The sequence below is a fragment of the Candoia aspera genome, chromosome 12 (assembly GCF_035149785.1).
Source record: "Candoia aspera isolate rCanAsp1 chromosome 12, rCanAsp1.hap2, whole genome shotgun sequence".
Taxonomy (NCBI): domain Eukaryota; kingdom Metazoa; phylum Chordata; class Lepidosauria; order Squamata; family Boidae; genus Candoia; species Candoia aspera.
The window spans coordinates 21161126-21181438 of NC_086164.1; the positions used below are offsets into that span (position 1 = coordinate 21161126).

Sequence of the window (20313 nt, forward strand, 5' to 3'; positions counted from 1 at the left end):
TTCCGTTGGAAGGTCCTGAGCCCAGAAGGGTTTTTTCTCAAGTTCTCACCCTGTGATAGTGTTAGAGGTATCAGCAAATCAGCATGCCTCATTAGCACGTGGATGAGTTTGTTCTAGGATGCAAATTCTCTATGTGCTTCTGGAGGAAGCTGTTTGTTGCCCCTCCCACATTCCTTTGTCCTCTTCCTCCTTCTTCCATCATCAGGGATGAAGCACCATGTGGCAGAAGCTCCTTCCACCTCTGGGTGCCATGCATGGGCTTAAAGTCAGGAGTTTCCACCTTTGTGCATGCAGTTCTTAGCAGCAATGAAGGCTAAGAGTTAATTCAGAAGAATTAGGGAAAGAAGAAGAACAAGTATCATCTTTTCTGAATGGATGTAACTGGACCAAATAAATAACTAAGACTCTTTTTTACTTACTTTTGAACCTACTTTGTCTAAGTGTGCAATTCTTTATGCTTGGGTGGGCAAAGCATGTAAGATCAATAACTGTCATGAGCACTGATGGTGAGCAGGAGGGGGCCCCTATCCAGGGGGGAAAACACATGCGTAGTAGTGAGGAGTTGAGCAGTCATTCAAAGAGACACAGAACAGACCCGCCTTGACTTTTGGCATTTATCTGTATGGGTTTTCTCACACTTCTTCAGTTTGTTGGGATTTTCTGTCTAATGTAGCAGTAACAAAACACTAGAGACTTATTCCCTGTCTTGGCGTGGTTCCTGACTGTTAGGACAATAACCTATATTTCTCTAACATGCTCATTAATACTATTTTAGATAATATTCTTTTTCTGTGTGTGCTTTTTCGCTGTATTAAGCTCTGCTCCATTCAGTGGTCCTAGCTAATGGCTTCAGAGGGTGGAGGGGGGGGGGGGCAAGACACAGTGGATTCCCCAGGAGATCACAGTACCTAAGCAAATTCCTTTTGGTCACTGGCCTGAAACAGCTCAGGGGCTGGGTCTGTAGACTCTGCTAGGTGTCCTGCCCACCCATCTGGCTTGGCAATTAGAGGATCCAATTCTTGAAAAGCACCACAGGAAACATGTTGCTGAGGGAGAACTGTGATGGCCAGGAACTGTGTATCGGCCTCAGTTGCACACCAACCCAAGCATGAACATCTCAGAATGAATCTGATGGACCTGATTTTTCAAGAGGAATGAAAACTTATCCAAAGCAGACTAATTCCAGTTCTTTGATCAGTGTTGCTACCTATGGGATGCACCTATGTGATGTTTCCCCTATGAAGTTTACATTCATTCGCCATCATAATTTCCATTTTTGATTCCAGACTCAGAAACTCGGTCACTTTCTGGGATTATAACAGAATAGGTAATGCTTCAATTCAATGAAATCTTAAACATAACACCCCTTCAAAGCTGTTCTACCAAACAGTGCATATACCATAACCATGACCCTGAGAAATCTAAAAAGCAAAGAGAAATCATTGCACTGCATTGCTTTATGCCACTTCTAAGTTCTTCCAGTAAGTACTGGATGTGCCAGAAGTGATGCAAACTGCAGCCTTTTGATTGATGAGGTGGAGAGTCAAAGCGCAGCCAGCTCACATTGGCCTAAGCTATAAGCCTTTACCAAATTCTCAAAAATGGGATTTCTGAAAAGGCTCCTAACAGAAGACTGTAAGTAATGTTCAGCTGAACCTGCTTCTGAATCCTTTTTGGCCCTGAAGGTCAAACAGGCAAAGGTTTCTAAGGAGAGTGAGTACAGAGTGGCTCTGCAGACAGAGTTCAAATAAACACCTACTGCATGTCCTACTGCCCAGGTCTGACCTCCACGTGGACAGGCTAATGCGTGCATTGGCTGACAGAGAGAGGGCTGGGTTAGGCTGCCAGTGCACATATTGCCTATGAATCCTACATCAGACAACTTTGACTGGAGGTGCTATTTAGCACGAAATGCTTGTGGGATGGGGAGGCAGAAGCATGTCCTCTCATTTCCCATAGGCCAAAGGCTGAAGTGGTGCCCAGCATTTTATTCTAGGACATCTTTAGAAAAAGCTAAAAGGCACCTTGGAGTCAAATTCAGCTTCTGGTGACCACATGGACACATCTAGGTAGTGTCATGTTCATCGTTCCAATGGGCTGGGTCCATCGTAATGTTTCGCATGTCAATTTTCCTGATCCGTGTCTGTCATTTGCGGGGAGGGGAATTTCAGCCCTGCCGGGCTGTAATCTCCTTACTGTAACTGTGGAATGTATGTTTGGGTTATTGCAGGTGTTCAAGGTTACTTTCCCAGGCCGATGTGTAACGGTTGCCAACACCTGGGAGGGGGTGGTTGCTATGCTGGGGCAAGGGGCGGGATCAGGAGTGAAGCGAGGGTTTTTAGTTTGTATTTGGCGCGCTTTTGGTCATTCTCAGCTTTCTTTGTATTTGCACACTATTCTTTCAATAAATCAGTTTTCATTAAGAACCTGCTTGTGAGGCTGAGTATGTCAGAATAGGCAATCATTACATAAAGCTGAGAATTCTTAAAACTCTTACCACTAACATCCTACCAGGGTTGCTGTGAGGAAATAAAGTTAGTGATGGCTGAACCTACTTCCCGCTCGGGAGAGAGTGAGGATTCCAGCATGGGGGAAATGGATTCCATGGGGCAAAGAAGGGAAAGGACCCTCACTCCGGAATCGGAGGAAATGTTGGAGACCTCGGACACCAGCTCAGCTACTGCAAAAGCGGTAAAGTCCAAGGTGGTCAGGAAGGCAGAGGGAACCCTGTCCGGAACGCCCCCGGCCCCTGTGAAGCCAAGGTATCCGCTGTCCCCAGGTGTGGCCATAATGGAGAAGAGTGGGTCGGATGTCTCCGAGGCCACTGAGAAATCACAGAGGTTGGAAGCCAGGGTAAAGTCTTTAGAAGACATGATGGCAAGGATGTCATTTGCGAGGGGCAGCCAGGACAGAGGAAGAAGGGAACATCATTACAGACGGTCATCCCCATCTGTTTCTCCCTCCCCCCCCCCCGAGTGTGAGGAGGAAAGACCGGAGGAGGTACTGGGGGGGATCGCTGCCGTGCAGTCCCTGGCGGGCATCTCCATCGCCCCAGCGGCGGGCTGAGGATGGAGGGAGGGGACGAAGCATTGATCGGAAGAGAAGTCCCAAAGTCGGAGTTGCGAGTCCCCCTCCCCCTTGAGAGAAGAGGTCTCCAGAGCCCAGGAGGAGGGCTGGGCGGAAGGAGAGGAAGAGCAGCCCACAAAGGGCCAGGTATAGGGATTTCACTGTCAAGTTTGATGGGGATCCCACGAAGCTGTCATTCTTCCTGACTAATGCAAAAAGCTATATGGAGCAGTTTGGGAGGCTGTTTCCTTCGGAAAGGGCAAAGATAAACGCGGTAGCTACTCAACTGGAGGGGAGGGCAGCTGATTGGTTTGTCCAATTAACCAAGATGGACGCCATTGAGTTGGATGATTTCAGAGACTTTCTGTGGGTGCTAAAAATGCATTTTGCTGACCTGTTAGCAAAGGAGAAAGCCAAGGTGGCTCTGAGGGAACTGATCCAAGGATCAAAGTCCATGGCTGATTATGCCCTAGAATTCCAAGCCCTAGCGGCAAAGGTCGACAATTGGTCGCCAACTACCCTAATAGAGATGTTCGAAGACGGACTGAGACTCGAGTTACTGAGATGGGCGTTAGGAAGAGCAGATCCGATCACCCTATATGACTGGATTCAACTAGCGGGGAATGTCGAGCAAGCCCAGGCTAAGTTCGCACAAACCAGGAAGGGCCCCAAGCAAATGGCCATGACGAGGACGGCCAAGCCACCGGGCACCACTGGCAGAGCGGGACGTACGGCCTGGCAGGAGGAGAAGGAGAGCCGTTTTGCGAAAGGGCAATGCCTCTGATGTGGGAAGGAGGGGCACCGAGCAGCAGTGTGCCCGCAGAGGAAGACTGAGGAACATCAGGCAAAGCCATCAGGGAAATCCCCCTCCATGCCCAGGAAGATGAAGGCAGCGATGGCTGAAACCGAGGCTGAGAACGCCCCTTTCTATGGGGACGAAGGGGAGCCTGAGCTGTCTCAGCCAGCGGAAAACGCCAGCCACCTGCTCTAAGAGGCGCCGCTGGGCAGGTGGTAGAGGAAGGGCACGACCACGCTTCGGTGAGTGGAAAGTTCCCTACCCTGACAGTGAAGGTGAAATTGGGGTCCCGTACACGAACTGTTGAAGTATGGGCAATGGTCGATTCGGGGTGCTCGTGGTGTTTAATGCACCCTGATGTGGTGGCTGCGTTAGAGCTACCCACGTTCCCATTGAAACGGCCCATGATCTTCACCCAATTGGATGGATCTACAGCGGGGGGGGGGGGAAACTGGTGACTCACTCCACAGGGATGGTGGTATTGCAAATGGGCAGCCACTGGGAGAAACTGCCTTTCATGGTGGCACCTGTGGGGGGTCCGTTTGTCATTTTGGGGATGCCTTGGTTCGTCCAACAGAACCCACAGATAAATTGGGTGCACAGGACTGTGACTTTTGCGGATGGGTTCTACAAAGCCTCTGAGGGGGATGACGTGGACAATGGCGCTGTGAGGAGGGCGGCAGCAGCAACTCCGCATTTCCTCACCGGTCCGCTAGACAGGTTGCCGGAACAATACCAAGACTGTGCAGATGTGTTTGGCGAAAAGGAGGAGGATCAGCTGCCGCCGCATCGCAAAACTGACTGTGCCATAGAGTTTATCCCTAATGCACAATTGCCTAAGCCAAAAATTTATGCTATGACCCAGAAGGAACTGGCAACGCTACGAGAGTTTGTCGACAAAAATCTGGCTAGGGGTTTTATTGAACCCGCCAATTCCCCGGTAGGTGGTCCTGTTCTCTTCAGACCAAAGAAAGATGGAACTTTGCGACTATGTACAGATTTCCAGGGATTAAATGCAGTATCAATATTAAATAAATATCCCGTACCGTTAATCAAAGACATGTTAACACATCTGGCGAAGGGGAAAATATTCTCCAAGTTAGATCTGCGGGAGGCATATTTCCGCGTTCGCATACGGGAGGGGGATGAATGGAAAACTGCTTTCAATTGCCCTCTGGGCTCTTTCCAGTATAAAGTGTTACCTTTTGGGTTGGCGGGAGTGCCTGGGGTCTTTATGCAATTGATCAATGAGGTCTTGCATGACCATTTATTCAAAGGGGTCTTGGTGTATTTGAATGATGTGTTGATTTATACTGAAACAATGGAGGAACATGAAAAACTGGTGAGGCAAGTGCTCAGCAAGCTGAGAAAGGCTGAACTGTATGCTAAACTATCTAAATGTTCATTTCATAAATCTCAAATTGACTATCTGGGCTACAGAATTTCGGACAAGGGCATTGAGATGGATCCAGCTAAGATTCAAGCCATCCTGGAATGGGAGCGGCCACGTACGCGTAGGCAGCTCCAGAGTTTCCTGGGGTTCGCTAACTATTATCGGCAATTTATCCAGGGGTTCGCTGAGATAGCATTGCCCCTCACTGAGTTACTCAAAACAAAAGGGTTGGGGGATACCCGAAGGGTAAAGAACCCTGGGGCGTTGCTTAAATGGACGCCTGCATGCCAGGTGGCTTTTGACAAACTTAAACAGCTATTCACTGCTGAACCCATTCTGCAACATCCCGATCCAACCAAACCTTTTGTGGTTCAAGTGGATGCCTCTGACTTTTCCATTGGAGCACTCCTGCTGCAGGCAGATGAGTCGGGGTGTCTAAAGCCCTGTGCTTACCTATCCCATAAATTTTCTGAGACAGAAAGGCGGTGGCACGTTTGGGAAAAAGAGGCTTTTGCAGTTAAAGCTGCTTTAGACACTTGGTGGCACTTACTGGAGGGGGCTACCTACCCTTTCGAGGTTTGGACTGATCACAAGAACCTTGAAGCGCTCAGTGCGCCTCGGAAGCTCAGCCCAAAGCAAATCAGATGGGCTCAATTCTTCAGCCATTTTGATTTCAAGTTAAAGTTTATTCCGGGAAAGAAAAACTTTCTAGCCGATGCCCTTTCCCGCTTGCCCCAGGATTCAAGCTCTGTTCCTGACCTGGTGGGTACATTGTGGACTGAACCCCAATTGGGCATGGCAGCTGTGACTGGCAGCCAGACTCATGCACAGCAGCCCGACGTTTCACTTTCACCCCGTGCAGGAAGGTTGCCAATTCCCCCTAACTTGCAACAACAGTTTCTCTCCAAATTGAAATCTGACACTTGGTTGCAAGTGAATATGAACAATGTTACTTTTGACCGGGGCTTTGCTTGGAAGCACGACCGTCTCTGTCCCTGACGATTTGCGCAAAGACATTTTGCTCCGTTCCCATGATGATAAAGTGGCTGGTCACTTTGGGTTTGTGAAAGCTCTCCACTTGGTTCGGCACCAGTTCTGGTGGCCCACGCTGAGGCGTGATGTCAAAAGCTACGTTGCCTCCTGCCCAGTCCAAAAGGAAGGTTGGTAAGCCCCAAGGGTTATTGCAACCAGTGGCCAGTCCCTCTCACCCCTGGGAGGAAATTTCTATGGATTTTATCGTGGATTTACCTCCGAGCCAGAGGAAAACTGTGATTTGGGTTATAAAAGACTATTTCTCGAAACAAGCCCATTTCATTCCGTGCACTTCTATTCCCTCTGCTCAACAGCTGGCCCACCTCTTCCTTGTCCACGTGTACAGGCTCCACGGGAGCCCCACCCGTTTGGTGACTGACAGAGGCACACAATTTACTTCCCAGTTTTGGCGGGCTTTTATGAAATTGGTGGGCACTAAACAGGCATTGTCCACTGCGTCGCATCCTGAGACTGACGGATCTACAGAGGCACTTAATTCCACACTGGAGCAGTATTTGCGTGCTTTTGTTAATTATCAGCAGGACAATTGGGTCAATCTCCTTCCCTTTGCTGAGGTCGCCTACAACAACGCAGTGCATCAAAGCACCGGGCAAGTCCCTTTCCGTACCGTCTTTGGCCGGGATTTTGTTCCCATTCCTGAGCTGCCTCAACCAGCATCTCCCCCCTCGTCCCCTACGGATTGGGCAACACATCTGGGGGACTCCTGGCCCAAAATCCAACAGGCTCTTGCAGATGCCCAGGCTGCTTACAAACGCCACGCTGACACCAAGCGGGCGCCACAGCCAGCTTTCAAAGTCGGGGATAAAGTCTATCTCTCCACCAAGTTTATCAAATCCCCTCAACCCTCTAAGAAGTTGGCACCCAAGTTCGTGGGCCCTTTTCCTATTGTGGGCCAAATTAATCCTGTTACATTTAAGTTGGATTTACCTCATAATCTTAAACGTTTGCACCCTGTTTTTCATTGCAGCCTGCTCAAGCCTTTCCACCAATCGGATCGCTGGCACCCACAGCCGTCACCCCCTGCACCATTATGATTGATGGTCAGCAGCACTTTGAAGTGAAGGAGATTCTTGATTCTAGGCGACTTCGTTCTACCCTGCAATACCTTGTCCGTTGGAAACGTTTCCCTCATCCTGAGTGGGTTGCTGCCCGCGATGTTCACTCCCCTGTTTTAATTACCCGTTTTCATACTACCTATCCTGCTAAGCCTGCTCCTTAGTTTAGTTTGTTTAAGGGGGGCGGTATGTCATGTTCATCGTTCCAATGGGCTGGGTCCATCGTAACGTTTCGCATGTCAATTTTCCTGATCCGTGTCTGTCATTTGCGGGGAGGGGAATTTCAGCCCTGCCGGGCTGTAATCTCCTTACTGTTACTGAGGAATGTATGTTTGGGTTATTGCATGTGTTCAAGGTTACTTTCCCAGGCCGATGTGTAACGGTTGCCAACACCTGGGAGGGGGTGGTTGCTATGCTGGGGCGAGGGGCGGGATCGGGTTTGAAGCGAGGGTTTTTAGTTTGTATTTGGCGCGCTTTTGGTCATTCTCAGCTTTCTTTGTATTTGCACACTATTCTTTCAATAAATCAGTTTTCATTAAGAACCTGCTTGTGAGGCTGAGTATGTCAGAATAGGCAATCATTACAGGTAGCTTCCTTGGTAGCCCTATGGCAGTGGTTTGCCATTGCTATTTTCTCAGAGGTTTCTTGGAATTCCCAGCCTAGACCTCAGCCTTGGAATTCCTGCTGGTCTCCATCCAAGGATTAACCAGGTCCTGCTGCTCTCAGATTAGCCAAGGTTGCTATTTGCCGTCATCTGCTGAAAGATTAGGAACAATAATATATAGGGCCCTTCTACCACCCTGGTTATTTAGAGAGGTAAACCCTTTGGAGGTCCAGCTGGACCATATCATCCTGAGCAGGATCTGCCTTTGGTTTGTCTGCGCCAGAGGAAACATACCAGTAAAGGTTAGCTCTTGGCTGATTCAGAACTTGACCATCCATGGAATTCTGTCCTTCCCCAGGTTATCTGAGAAGAGTGAGGTTGGATGCCTGAAGAGCAAAGCATTTGCAATGGAAGTCATTTCCAAAAAACCTGGGACATAGTCTTCTTCCTCTCCCTGCCCCCCTCCCTATCCTTTTGTTTGTTTGCCATAAACATATCACAAGCTTGTAGCAGTCCCAGAATGGAGCACTTGGAACCTCCTTCAGTGTTTTACAGCTGATCTTTAAAAAGTGGGGACATAGGAGGTGGGAGGAAGCAGAAGACTACTCTCCCATCTAGCAGAGCAAATTAATAGGTGGGGGTGGAAATGAAGCCTAAGGTTGCAAAGCTGTGGAGCAAGTTGAACAGTTAAGGAAAATGTGAACTCACTCAGCCACAGCTTGCACAGGAGCAAACACATGCACCCCCCCCCCCTTTGCAACCCTAGCACTCTTGAGAGTACAAGCACTGGAATTCAGAGGGAAAATAGTCACTGGTTGCATAATTTAAGAAAAACAGTTTTGTTTGCGTGTTCATTTCCAGAATGAATGGTGGAACAGAAGCAGAAGAGCTTGAATGCTCACGGGCAATTTCCCATTCTCTCTCCCATCCCCCCCTTCTTCAAATCTTTTTCAGTATGCTAAAGAAGTTCTTTGCATTTCATGAAGGCTAACACATAAACTGGAAGGTACTGCTGTGTGGATGTAGGCTGAAAAACCAGCTGATAAATGGGAACGGATCACTCAAGGAAGCTCCATGGAAAGGTTATCCTGTACCAGAAAATGTGTACTTTTGATTAAGTCGGCTGCTTTGCAAGTACACTCTGGCAACAGCTCTGTCATGGTGCTGATGAGATCAAGGTGGAGGATTACAGGCAGCTCATTGCAGCAGGCCCAGAGAAAGATCAAAACAGAGGCCTTGAACACCGTCTCTCTGTCTCTCTCTCTCCCTGGACATTTGGGTTCCTCAGAGGGCTGCATCCACACAAGTTCAGTTAATAAATAAGAACTCTTGTTATGGGGTGGGCTCGGAAAGTGCCAGCTTGAGATGTTCAGTATTTTTTCTACCAATCAGCATTCAAGCTGAGAGAACCTTCCTTCAAAATTTCTTTCAAAGAGGAACATTTTACAACAATTCTCACCACAGTAGTGTGTGTTCTTTTTGCACTTGCTAAGTGACAAGATAACCAAGGTCTGCATATGAATATTTTCTTATAGTTTAGTCTCTTTAGTCTGCAACTTCATGCTTCCATTAAATCCCAAACGAAGACACCATGTGAAAATTTGTTCAGTTGAGCATTTGCAATAGAGGTGTTAAAGGGATTCCTGCTTGGAGAAATACCTGGGGAAATTCTTACCCTAGAAAAATCATCCACCCAACCGACTTTCCTGCTTACAAATTTGGTGAAGATTTGAATGGCCCTTTGTGGCCCTGCTGGTAGGGCATGAACCCCAAAGGCCCCTCTGGGAGGTTGTTCTGGGATTGGTGGCTCCTTTGGGGGTCTCAGACTTTGCCACCAGACTTCATAATGGGAGAACTGCTGTTTCATGCATAAGTAGGAGCTTCTATCATATATCTGAAGTGCTTTGGACAAATGATTTCAAGGACTGTGTGCATGATTACAGCAGAAGCCTATTCTGTCCTGTCCAGATGAAACCTCCAAGAGAAATATCTGTGCAAACTCACGAGATTTCTTATTAGACAGAAGTGTCAGAAGAAAATAACATTTGCTCCAAAAAGCAAGTAAATAAGAGAGGGTCAGGAATGACACTTGAGTCAATTCTTGGGTTCCATCCTCCATACTCATTCAGCTCCGCAGCTGGAAAGCCAGTTTTATCTCAAAAATGTGTGCTCCAGATGCACTTGTTTCTGAAGAAATGAGCATGGTTGTACTTAGCCCAATGTTACTCAATGATGAGTTCAGAAAGTGTGTGTCCCACTAGTTTACTCCTTACCCAGTACTGGCTGCAGCTCTGCAAGAAACAGCCCCTTGGGGTAACTGCTTAGAATCATTTGCATAGTGATTAAGAGGTTTCCTCAGGACTGACTGGGAAGGGATCCTGCCTTTATGGGTAACAAACTGCCGAGTAGATTTGCTGCATGTTGGAATTGTATTCCAGTCATAGCAAGTTACAGTCACGGCTGAAGGATTTCAGTTTGTTCCAGTTTCAATTACATGTACAGAACAATGTTTGAAAATCTAAACTGAAGTGCTATTAATCCTTCAGTTGGCAGGAAATAATATAGCTTGAGATTTTCTCTTCCCAACTCTGTTGTCTGTCTTGAGTCACTGCCAATGGTGTCTTGATTGTTGATTGTGTTGCTCATGACAGGCAAAGTGATTGGTGTCATCCTTTGTCTTTGCTGGCCTCCCTGGTTAGCAAAACTGGAAAGACATCCACAAATCACAGCACTGCCACAGGCGTGGGGTGGGTCTGTCCTTTTCTGCTAATCCAATTGACCAAGTCAGTGGTGGCCCCTTCTCCAACCTTAAAAAGGAGTGCAAAGTCTCCTTTGAGTTAAGCTCAAATCCTGGTGACCACATGGAAGACCACATATACTTTGCCTGGCAACTAGACATGGCAAGTGGTTTTGTTGACATCAAACGCCTACTTATTAAAGGAAAGAAGAGTGGAGTGCAGCCTTCTCAATTGGGATTCTGCAAGAGATTGTAATTGAAAAAAGAAAAAAAACCATTGCTTTTTGAACGTCATGCACTGTGCAATGCTAGCACTTGCAATAGTGGGAATTTTTATGCACTGTGACTCAGGTGCTTACCTGCTGCTTTGCTCGTTGTAAACACTGTAAAACATGGACTGTGTAGAGTAGAAGTAAATACAGGTGGTGAAGTATAACTGATTTTATACACCCTGAGATTGTTGTTGGACAGGGTCAGAGCAAGGAGGGAAATATTTCTTTAAACCAGAACAGCAAATGATAACTTAACATCATCTTGCTCATGGACAGAGGATGAGATGAAGGCCACATGACAGAGACAAACAGGGGAAATCCTCTTGACAAGGAATGTCAGCCATGGTTAAGTAGAAATGGGATGATGATGATGATGGCGGCTGCACAGACTTTGGGCAGCTTACAAAATCCAAGTACAAAGTTAAAACAGTTAAAAACGTAAAACAAAACACGACTGGACTAAAAAGCAACCATAATAGTCAAAAGAACACGACAGGGGCTCCACTGACACACTAATTCCAGGCCTGGGAGCAGAGCCAGGTCTTAGGGGCCTTCCAGAACCCTAAGAGAGTGGGTGCCATACACATCTCTGGGGGGGATGCTATTCCAGAGGGCAAGAGCTGTGACAAGTGGGCTTCCTCGGATCCAGACGATGATGATTAATTGAAGGGACCTGGAGCACACCCGCTCTGCCCAAATCTACTATGTGGGCAGAAAAAAATGGAGATAGGTGGCCCCTTGGTAACTAGGCCCTGTGCCATGAAGGGTTTTATAGATAACCAGCACCTTGAATTGCACTTAGAAACCAACTAGCAACCATTGCAATTTGCACAGCAGCAGAGACACGCGGGAATAATGAGAAGTGCCCGTTACTGCTTGTGCTGCTGTATTTTGAAGCAGCTTTAGATTCCAGATGGTCTTCAAGAACAGCTCAGGTACAGTGCTTTGCAGAAGTCCAGGCCTGAGTGACTCTCTGAAGGGCCTCCTGGATGAAGAAAGGGTGCAACTGACACACAAGATGAACCTGTGCAAAAGGCCTCCTTGCCACAGCTACTGCCAGCTTTTCGAGCAGTAGTTGTGAATCCAGGAGGATCCCCAAGTATGACCCCATCCAAGACCAACGATGAAAATATCTCCAACCCAAGGGGACTAAACAGCCACAGCCAATCTTGTCAGAACTGAGCAGAAGCCTGTTCCTCCCCATCCAGACCCCAGCAGCCTCCAGACCTGGGTCCGTACATTGACAGCATCACCTTGCAGCCCAGGGTTGAGCGTACTGGTACTGAACCCCAAACTGACAAGATGACCTCACACAGCAGTTTCATGTAGATGTTAAAAGGAGGGGGAGAGTGTCAAGCCCTGAAGTGCCCCACAAGTGAGGGGCTGGGGTGCAATCTCTCCCCTCCTGTCACCGACCACTGAGGAAGGAGGTGAACCACTGCAGCACAGTGCCTGCCACTCCCAACCCCCATAGCTGGTCCAGAAGGATGCCATGGTCAATGGCATCAAAAGCCACTGAGTGGTCAAGGAGCACAAGGACAGATGCACCACCCCTATCTGAGAGAGGGATCTGCAAGCAAAAGTAAAATTGACTTTTTGGTGAAATGTTATGAAAAAGAAGGGGTCTTTATGTATGGGAGGTTTTCTGAAGAGAAGTTGGAATTTTTGAGGGGGTCAGTTGGGCTGTTTGATTTTTTTCAAGAGAAAGCTCTGTGCACATTGTGGGGATATGTATTTTTTGGTAGCTTTTATCTTTCTCTTTAAACTTAATAAAATTCTTAATAGTAATAAGAAAGGAAACTGGACAATATGGCCCAAGATGTACCTTGCCTCTTCAGCATACAGTGGAAACACCATATAATGTTTTGTTTTCATCTCTGTCTGAATGCTTTTGGAGATTTTTACCCTTAATATACAAAACTGGGGACTTGACAGCAACAGTGGGTAGGAAGTTGGCTTTATCCAACTTTGCCAAAGGTTCACTGGCTCTGTTGTGCACACATCATCACCTTGACATGCTCTATCTGAGCAGGGCCCCATGCATGCTGTCCTCTCACCCCTTCAGAAGCTTGATGCCCTCCTCTCCTCAAGCAAAGTTGCTTTCAGGTGCCCTCCACATCTAAGCTGCTGTTTAGCTCCTGAATTATCTACTTATCACCCAGATACTGTAAAATATATTCTTAAATAATATATGTAAGCCAATTTTTTTCTCCAATAAGCAAGAGAGATTGATTTCCCACAACAGCATTTTGTGTTGATAAATAGTTTGAAAATGCTTTCTCTTAAAATGCTTCCTCTATATAAGTTTCTCTCACACTCATTAATGAATAACCACCAAACTATATCAAAAAGTAGATAATTTTCCATATGCATGTTGCAGAAAAAAAGCCAGGAAAGGAAATGTACACATGTATTCAGACAACCAAAATTTGCTTTTTAAAATTGTATTTGGAGGAACAACAGAATCCAAGGTTACAAAAAACAGAACTGAATTACAGCATGAAATTTGCCCTCTGTCTGATGACAGCTATTACTGTCTCTTAAGACCAACAATAAACAAATGAAATAAAAAACAAAAGTTCTATGTTTTGTCTTGTAACATACTCTCGTCAACAATTCCCAGCTCACTTCTGTCTGTGAAGCTTGGTGTTCATGAACTCTCAGGGGTTAGCCTTTGCAACTAAGGATGGATTTATTTATTTATTTATTTATATTTATTTTATTTTTATCCAGCCTTCATTATTTTTATAAATAACTCAAGGTGACGAACATACCTACTACTCCTTCCTCCTCCTATTTTCCCCACAAAAACAACCCTGTGAAGTGAGTTGGGCTGAGAGAGAGTGACTGGCCCAAGGTCACCCAGCTGGCTTTCATGCCCAAGGCGGGACTAGAACTCACAGACTCCTAGTTTCTAGCCCAGCACCTTAACCACTAGACCAAACTGGCTCTGGGTTGCTTATCTAATGATGGATACAACCCACCAGAAAACATTGCTTGCCCTGGTCTCACCTCAGTCATTCCAAGACATGTACTGCATTTGTTTCTGTGGGTTATACCCAGTATCTCCACCCAAGTGTGCAACGCTGAATTACACTTGTGTGTCTAATTCTAACTAACAAAAACAAAGCCAAGTTCTCCCACCAGTGTCAGTAAATAAACAGCTAGTTGTATCTGTTTTTGCACCATTAGTTAAAGGCCACTACCTGGATAAAGTCATTGTTCTCTTTAAATGTGGCCAAATTTTGTCATGTAATATGCAAAATACACAGCAGTTTGATTGATTTGCTTGCCCAATCAATCAATCAATCAATCAACGATCAATATTAGCTTTATGTATGCAATGTGTTTTATAGATTGGTCATTGACCATAACAAAGAATAAATCTCTATCTATCTATCTATCTATCTATCTATCTATCTATCTATCTATCTATCTATCTATCTATCTATCATCTATCTATCTATCTATCATCTATATCTATCCTACCTCATCATTCTTTCTGCAATGAATTCTTAAAATCCCAACTGAAGCATTCCTCAACCTGGTGCCTCATGACGCATCTCACAGTAGTCCTTTGCCCACACCAATGGGCAGTTCTGGGCCCTGGAATTCTAACACATCTGGAGAGCTGAGGGCAAAATTTCAGCTGCTTGGCTGGTATTGATATTTTATAGCATCACAAGCTTATTTGGCTGCAGTTAAGCCTGTACAAGTCCACTAACTTCTTTCACAGAGAACTCCCTCCCTCCCTCCCACACACACACACACAACTCTAATGTACAGCCATTCGGATGATCTCATCTAACAATAACATTCTACATATGCAAAGTTTTAATTTAAAAAAATACACAAGCAGATTAACAAATATAACATTTTTTAAAAAGTGCCACAATCTTTATAGAATTATTTCTGGCTTCACCTAGGCTTGAAGAAAAAGAATATCCCCCCTCCCCCGGGCTCTCCAAACAAGGACAGCAGTCCAATCCCTTGAGCCCCCTCCCCTTCCTACACATTAAATGCAAGGGGTGAGGGAAAAACGGTATACCTCTGCTAAAAATGAAAGCCATATAATACAGAAAGGTGTGCACTTGTCTCTTTCCTGACTCTTGAAGGTCCTCCCTTGCGTCCCCTCTGGTGAACTCCAAGGCCCTGGACTGCTGGCTCCTTTCCAGCAAGAGAGGCAAAGCCAATGGCCTCTCCTGGCTATAGATACGACCCTTCTCCCTCCACCTGTTCAAGACACCTGTGTTTTACTTGCAAGGCACAGTATCCTCACAGGTAGAGGGGCAGGCTGCAGAGTGAAGGGAAACAGATGTTCCGTAGCTTGCTATTGAAATAGCACACACTCTTTATCCTTCCAACCCTTGTACACACCTCAAATTGAGGCTGTGCTCTCCAGTAAAACATTTTCCTTCCACCCTCTGAGGAGCTGTGTCCACAGAGAACTTTCAGTGCTACCAAATGGGAGCAGAATTAGGACATTGCTCCCCCCAGTGCAAATAATGTAACCAATGTGCTACCCACCCACAAGAGAGACCCTCTGTCCTAGATTGTAACTGGCTGCTCAGATCAGCATGTCAGTAAATACAATTATACAATCAGATTTCAATGCTTTTCAAACATCTTTCTCAGATAATCTCACAGGCCCTCCATCCCAACAGCATGGCAGAAAATGCTTACCAGGGTGCAGAGAAGGGTCCATTTCCCCCAGAGCAAGAGGGTGACTTGTCAAACTGATCAGAAATCTCTTTTTTCCATTTTAAATAACATTCTTTGGTAATTACACTACCAACACATTCTTTCGGTCAAAATTGCAGCAAGTGAACACAGAAATAGCTTAAGCTTTTACAAGGTGCTCCAGACAAAAGATAACTCTCAGAATTCCAGTAATAACTAAGGGAGAGAATCGGAAAATGTTTTTCTAAAAGAAAACAGGAAAACATACATATAAGGCATCTTTAAGTACAGAAAGTCTAGGATTCTTAAGCACATACATCCCACATCAAAAATAAAATACAATAAATCCCAAATCTGATATTGTCATCAGAATTGTGATGTTCTCTAGAGCCAAACACACAAGACCCTTTGTTGCAAAATGGGACTGGGCATTTCTTTCAATTAATGGCCTCCCTCTTTTTTCCCAAATGCCAAATGAACAAGGCCAATATGCCCCAGTGGACACCATCAAGCGTGGAGGAGCAGGATGCAGCAGCTGCTGACTGGGGACCAGAGACGGAAGGGGCTGAAGGCCCTGCATTCCCCCACTTTTGTCAGGCCGTTTACAATCCTGTGCAGTTTTTAGAGTGATTTGGGTCTGGCAAATGACTTCTTGCGTCACAAAAGGCAATTTTCATATGGCAGAACAGAACGTACTCAAGCAGTAAGTACGCTTTAAAAAATGCATAATAATTTTAATGCATAAAACACATACTAAAAATATTGACTGATGGCTATGATTTTGTAAATGCTTTTCGTAATTCACAAGCTTCTTTTCCCCCTTTCCCTTTTACTGCTGCAGCAGTAGTCCACCGTAAATAAACTGAAGAAAGTAAATATTTAACTCCCAGCCCCCACTAATCCACTCTCCAATATTTACACGGCATTCATTAAAAAAGTTTTGAAGGGATTTTCCAGAAACAGTCAGAAGACAAAGCTTCTCCTGGGCTCTGATGCACATAGAAAGATGGCTGCTCAGGCTCAAGGCAAGAGGTCACCAGGCGGCACTGCTTGACGTTGATGAGACGGATGAGAAATCATGAAGGAGCTGCTGGGTGACAGGTCACAGCAACAGCAAATGAGTACTCCTGGGGAGCCTGAAGGACTAGCAAGTTCACCGTGATACCAAAAACATGAAGCGGCCATTCTAGATCACAGAGGCATACCAGGTGGCACTTTGGTTGCAGGTGGATCTTGAAGATGTCAGAGGAGGAATGCTCTGCCATTTTGCAGAAGCTTGGCATGAAGGATGCACATTGCTCTTGAATGCCAAGAAGATCTTCAGAAGATTTGAATGTGGGGAGAAAAATATCTTGAAGCCAAGCTATAGAAACACAGGCATTTATACTGGAACGCCACAGACACAATTCCCCACAGCCAGCTCTGTGGAAGGTACATCACAAGGACAATGCAGTGAGGGAACCTGAGTCAACAGACTGTACTTCTAACTGATCACAAGTGGATTTTTCTGAACGGTTTGGGTGTTTGAACTACAGAACTGCTTTCAGGATTTCTGCACAACTTTTGATGGTGTTATTCTCACTCTTTCATTCATAGGGGCTCCTGATACAATACTTCTAAAATGAATAATGAACCTATATTGAGTCTAAAGGGAGGGATAATTAAGAGGGCAATTCATCAGCTTTGCTGTATGTGGGAGGAGGACGTTTTCAAACTAAGCATCCAAAATGTAGATTCTCGTTTTAAAAAGAGCTTCATTGTGACTTTAAAAAATCTCTTGAGGTAGCATGAACAAGATTCAGGCAAGCCCAAACATTCATAGCATTGTCAACATTGCTGTAAGGAATGAGAGGGAGAGGGGGAAACCACATGCAGGAAACAGGAACGTATTTCTGACTCAACAGTTCCTTCCAATTACTGTTCCTGAACAGTCCAAAAACGAAAAAGCAGCCAAAATATTAGATTTATTTTAGCAATGCAATGGACAGCATCACTCAAAAGCATCAGCTAATTCAGTGTATTGCTGTTTCATTGTTCTTGTTTCTCAGGAGATGAAACCAAACATTGGTCATCTTAACTCTGCATCGCTAGACCTGTAACGTTGGTTTTTGCTTTAGCTGAAGCCTGGGGTGTGCAGGATCCACCAGAGACACAAAAGTGGCCAGGCTATTAATGAACATAAGCGTCAGATCAAAATGACCCAAGGTGGGCAAGCTTTAAACTCAGAGCATGACATCTTGAAGTCATAGCAGATGACGAACGGAGCATGGCATCACAATGCCCATACAGCTTTCCAAATGCTTGATCCTAATTCCATCTTTGTTATTTTCAGATGTCACTTTGTGCTAAAAAGAGGTACCTAACAGGAGAATAAATCAAGATAACATTCTCATTACAGCCGATGGACTTTTCACACATTCACTTGTAGTATCCAAGGACATTATCTGAAATTCCCCTTCAGCAAAAATGCCCATATGTATTTCTTTCTGGAAAAAACCTAACCCACCAAGATGGCTTCTTTGAATCTTTACGTACCATCTCATGGGATTTCATGGTAAATGATACAATAGTACAGCTGGATTAGAAAAATGGACTTCTTTTTCCATAAAAAAGAGCTTTAATTTTGGGATGATGGTTCCGTTATCTTCTTGGAAAATGCAGTCTCTCCTACAGTTTAACAGAAATTACAGAAAGGGAAAAGCGTTCCATCTATGTTTTTCTTGCAGTGCAGAAAAAGGAACCAATGTTACAAGGAACCAATGTTAATTATTTTTAAAAAATTGTCCTGGGATGAGCTAGGACATGTGATGGATATTCCCATGAGGGCTTGCTGATTTGCATGATTTCTGACAGTCCCCTGCTATACAGTGAAAAGGCAAGTAATCCAAGGAAGTCTCTAGAAAGTTAAATGGATGACATGCAATGAGAGGCAGAGCTAAGATGAGGCTAACAGAGACTGGGAATAGGGTGGGAGTAGGGGCAGGAATGAATCCTACTGAGAACTAAGGTTTGTATCCTCAAGAGAGACAGTTCATGAAAAGATGAAAAAGCTCACAACTGGAATGTGTTCACATTCACTGGGCAAGTGTTACTTCTGGCTCATGGTCCACAGAAGAAGAAAGATGAAGAAGTAGTAGCTGAAAAACAGTCCCCATCGTTTCTGGGCATTGGGAAAGTTACAGAACTTCCAGCCCTTCTTACTCCTCCATGCCATTCTCATGGGCACAAGAACCACTGCATGAATTGGGCACTTTGTGTTAGGGAACTGCTGCTGCAAGCATCTTCAGAGTGTGTAGAGAGGTTGGCCTTCTACAGTAGCCACTGCAAAAGGGCAATGCCCAGATGCTGAGGTCTGTTTAAGAGAGACCTTCATGAAGCTGAATGTCTGAGTGGTGGAACACGGTGGCTGTCGGTGCATAGTTGGAGCAACGATGGGGCATCTTGAGCCTGACTGCATGTGCAAATAAAGCCCTGTCCGAAACCAAAGTCTATCAGATGCCACAGAGCTGTGTCAGCATGCTTCCCCTTGTTTTCCTGTCTTGTCTTACAATCATTTGTATCAACTACATTCTGTCTGTCTGCTTTGAGGCACCAGGTTTATGTCTCTCACTTACTATTTTCAGACATACTTCAGACCTTTTCAAAGAGAGATGAGTAGCCCAGCTGAAAAAGATGATGCAAGAACTGGTAAAAAACAAAGAACCTATAGATCTATATCTATATCTACACACACACACACACACACACACACAGCCCCCTATATGAAATTCTTCCCTTATCCCAACATTTAATAACCTGCTTGCCATTGGTTAGAAAGAAGGGGAAAGAGTAAAATGGACAGCAGCAGGGACAACCACCAGAAAAGCAGTGGTACATGTTTGTTGGAACTGATGCTTCTCCTGGTTGGCCAGGGCCACCAAAGCAATGGTAGGGAATGCACAAGCACAAGAATGTCAACCAGGGCCACCAGGCACTATGCCACAAGGCTGAAAGGAGGAGGACTGAAGTTCACATGCACAAGGAGCCACTGACGCTGGCAGATCTCCCGGTTTGAAGGGCAGAGAGCAAAAACCTCAAAGGGGGCCCAGCGAAGAGTTCTTCAGGGTTGCTGTGCGTCCTCGAAGACACAGTGTTCCAAGGCACTGCAATGCAGGAGTCCGGAGACCCCAGGAAAGGAGGCCTTCTGCTGCTTGCTGTTACTGGGTGTGGAAGTAGATGGGCTTCACTTTCCCAGAAAGGATCTTGGGGACCTGCACTGAGATGATCTCGGCCATCATTTCAGGATAGTCGACACTCACCATGTGCGACTTCACCAAGAGGTCAAATGTAAACTGGTGCAGTTCTCTGGCGATCTGGAGGAGGAAAAGAGAGGTTGTCACATAGATGGTCCCCTTATCTTGCCTGGCAAGTCTTTCCAGGGACTGGAGACAGCACACTCATAGGGACCTTCTGCCCGTGAGGACTGCTAACTGGCACTGAGGAGGACTGGGGGCCACTGGCAGTTCCAGAAGAGAAATGTTTGCTGTTGCTTCAAAGGGGAGGGAGAAGAATACCTAGTTATTCCTTAGATGTCCTGGCTGGGCTTGTGTTGTAAGGGCATTCTATTCTCCCAGCAAAGCACAACATTCTGCAGAGTGTAGCTTTCTTTTTTTTTGTT

General features: G+C 45.7%; 1 protein-coding gene across 1 annotated transcript in view; it reads right to left on the reverse strand.

Annotated features, from left to right (window-relative positions):
* Positions 1–14737: 14737 nt before the first annotated feature.
* AR (androgen receptor) overlaps positions 14738–20313 on the reverse strand; it is a 150704-nt gene continuing 145128 nt past the window's right edge. Inside the window, exon 8 of the mRNA XM_063313731.1 lies at positions 14738–20008. Coding sequence (XP_063169801.1) covers positions 19853–20008 — 156 coding nt within the window. The 3' untranslated portion in view covers positions 14738–19852. The remainder of the gene's footprint in view (positions 20009–20313) is intronic.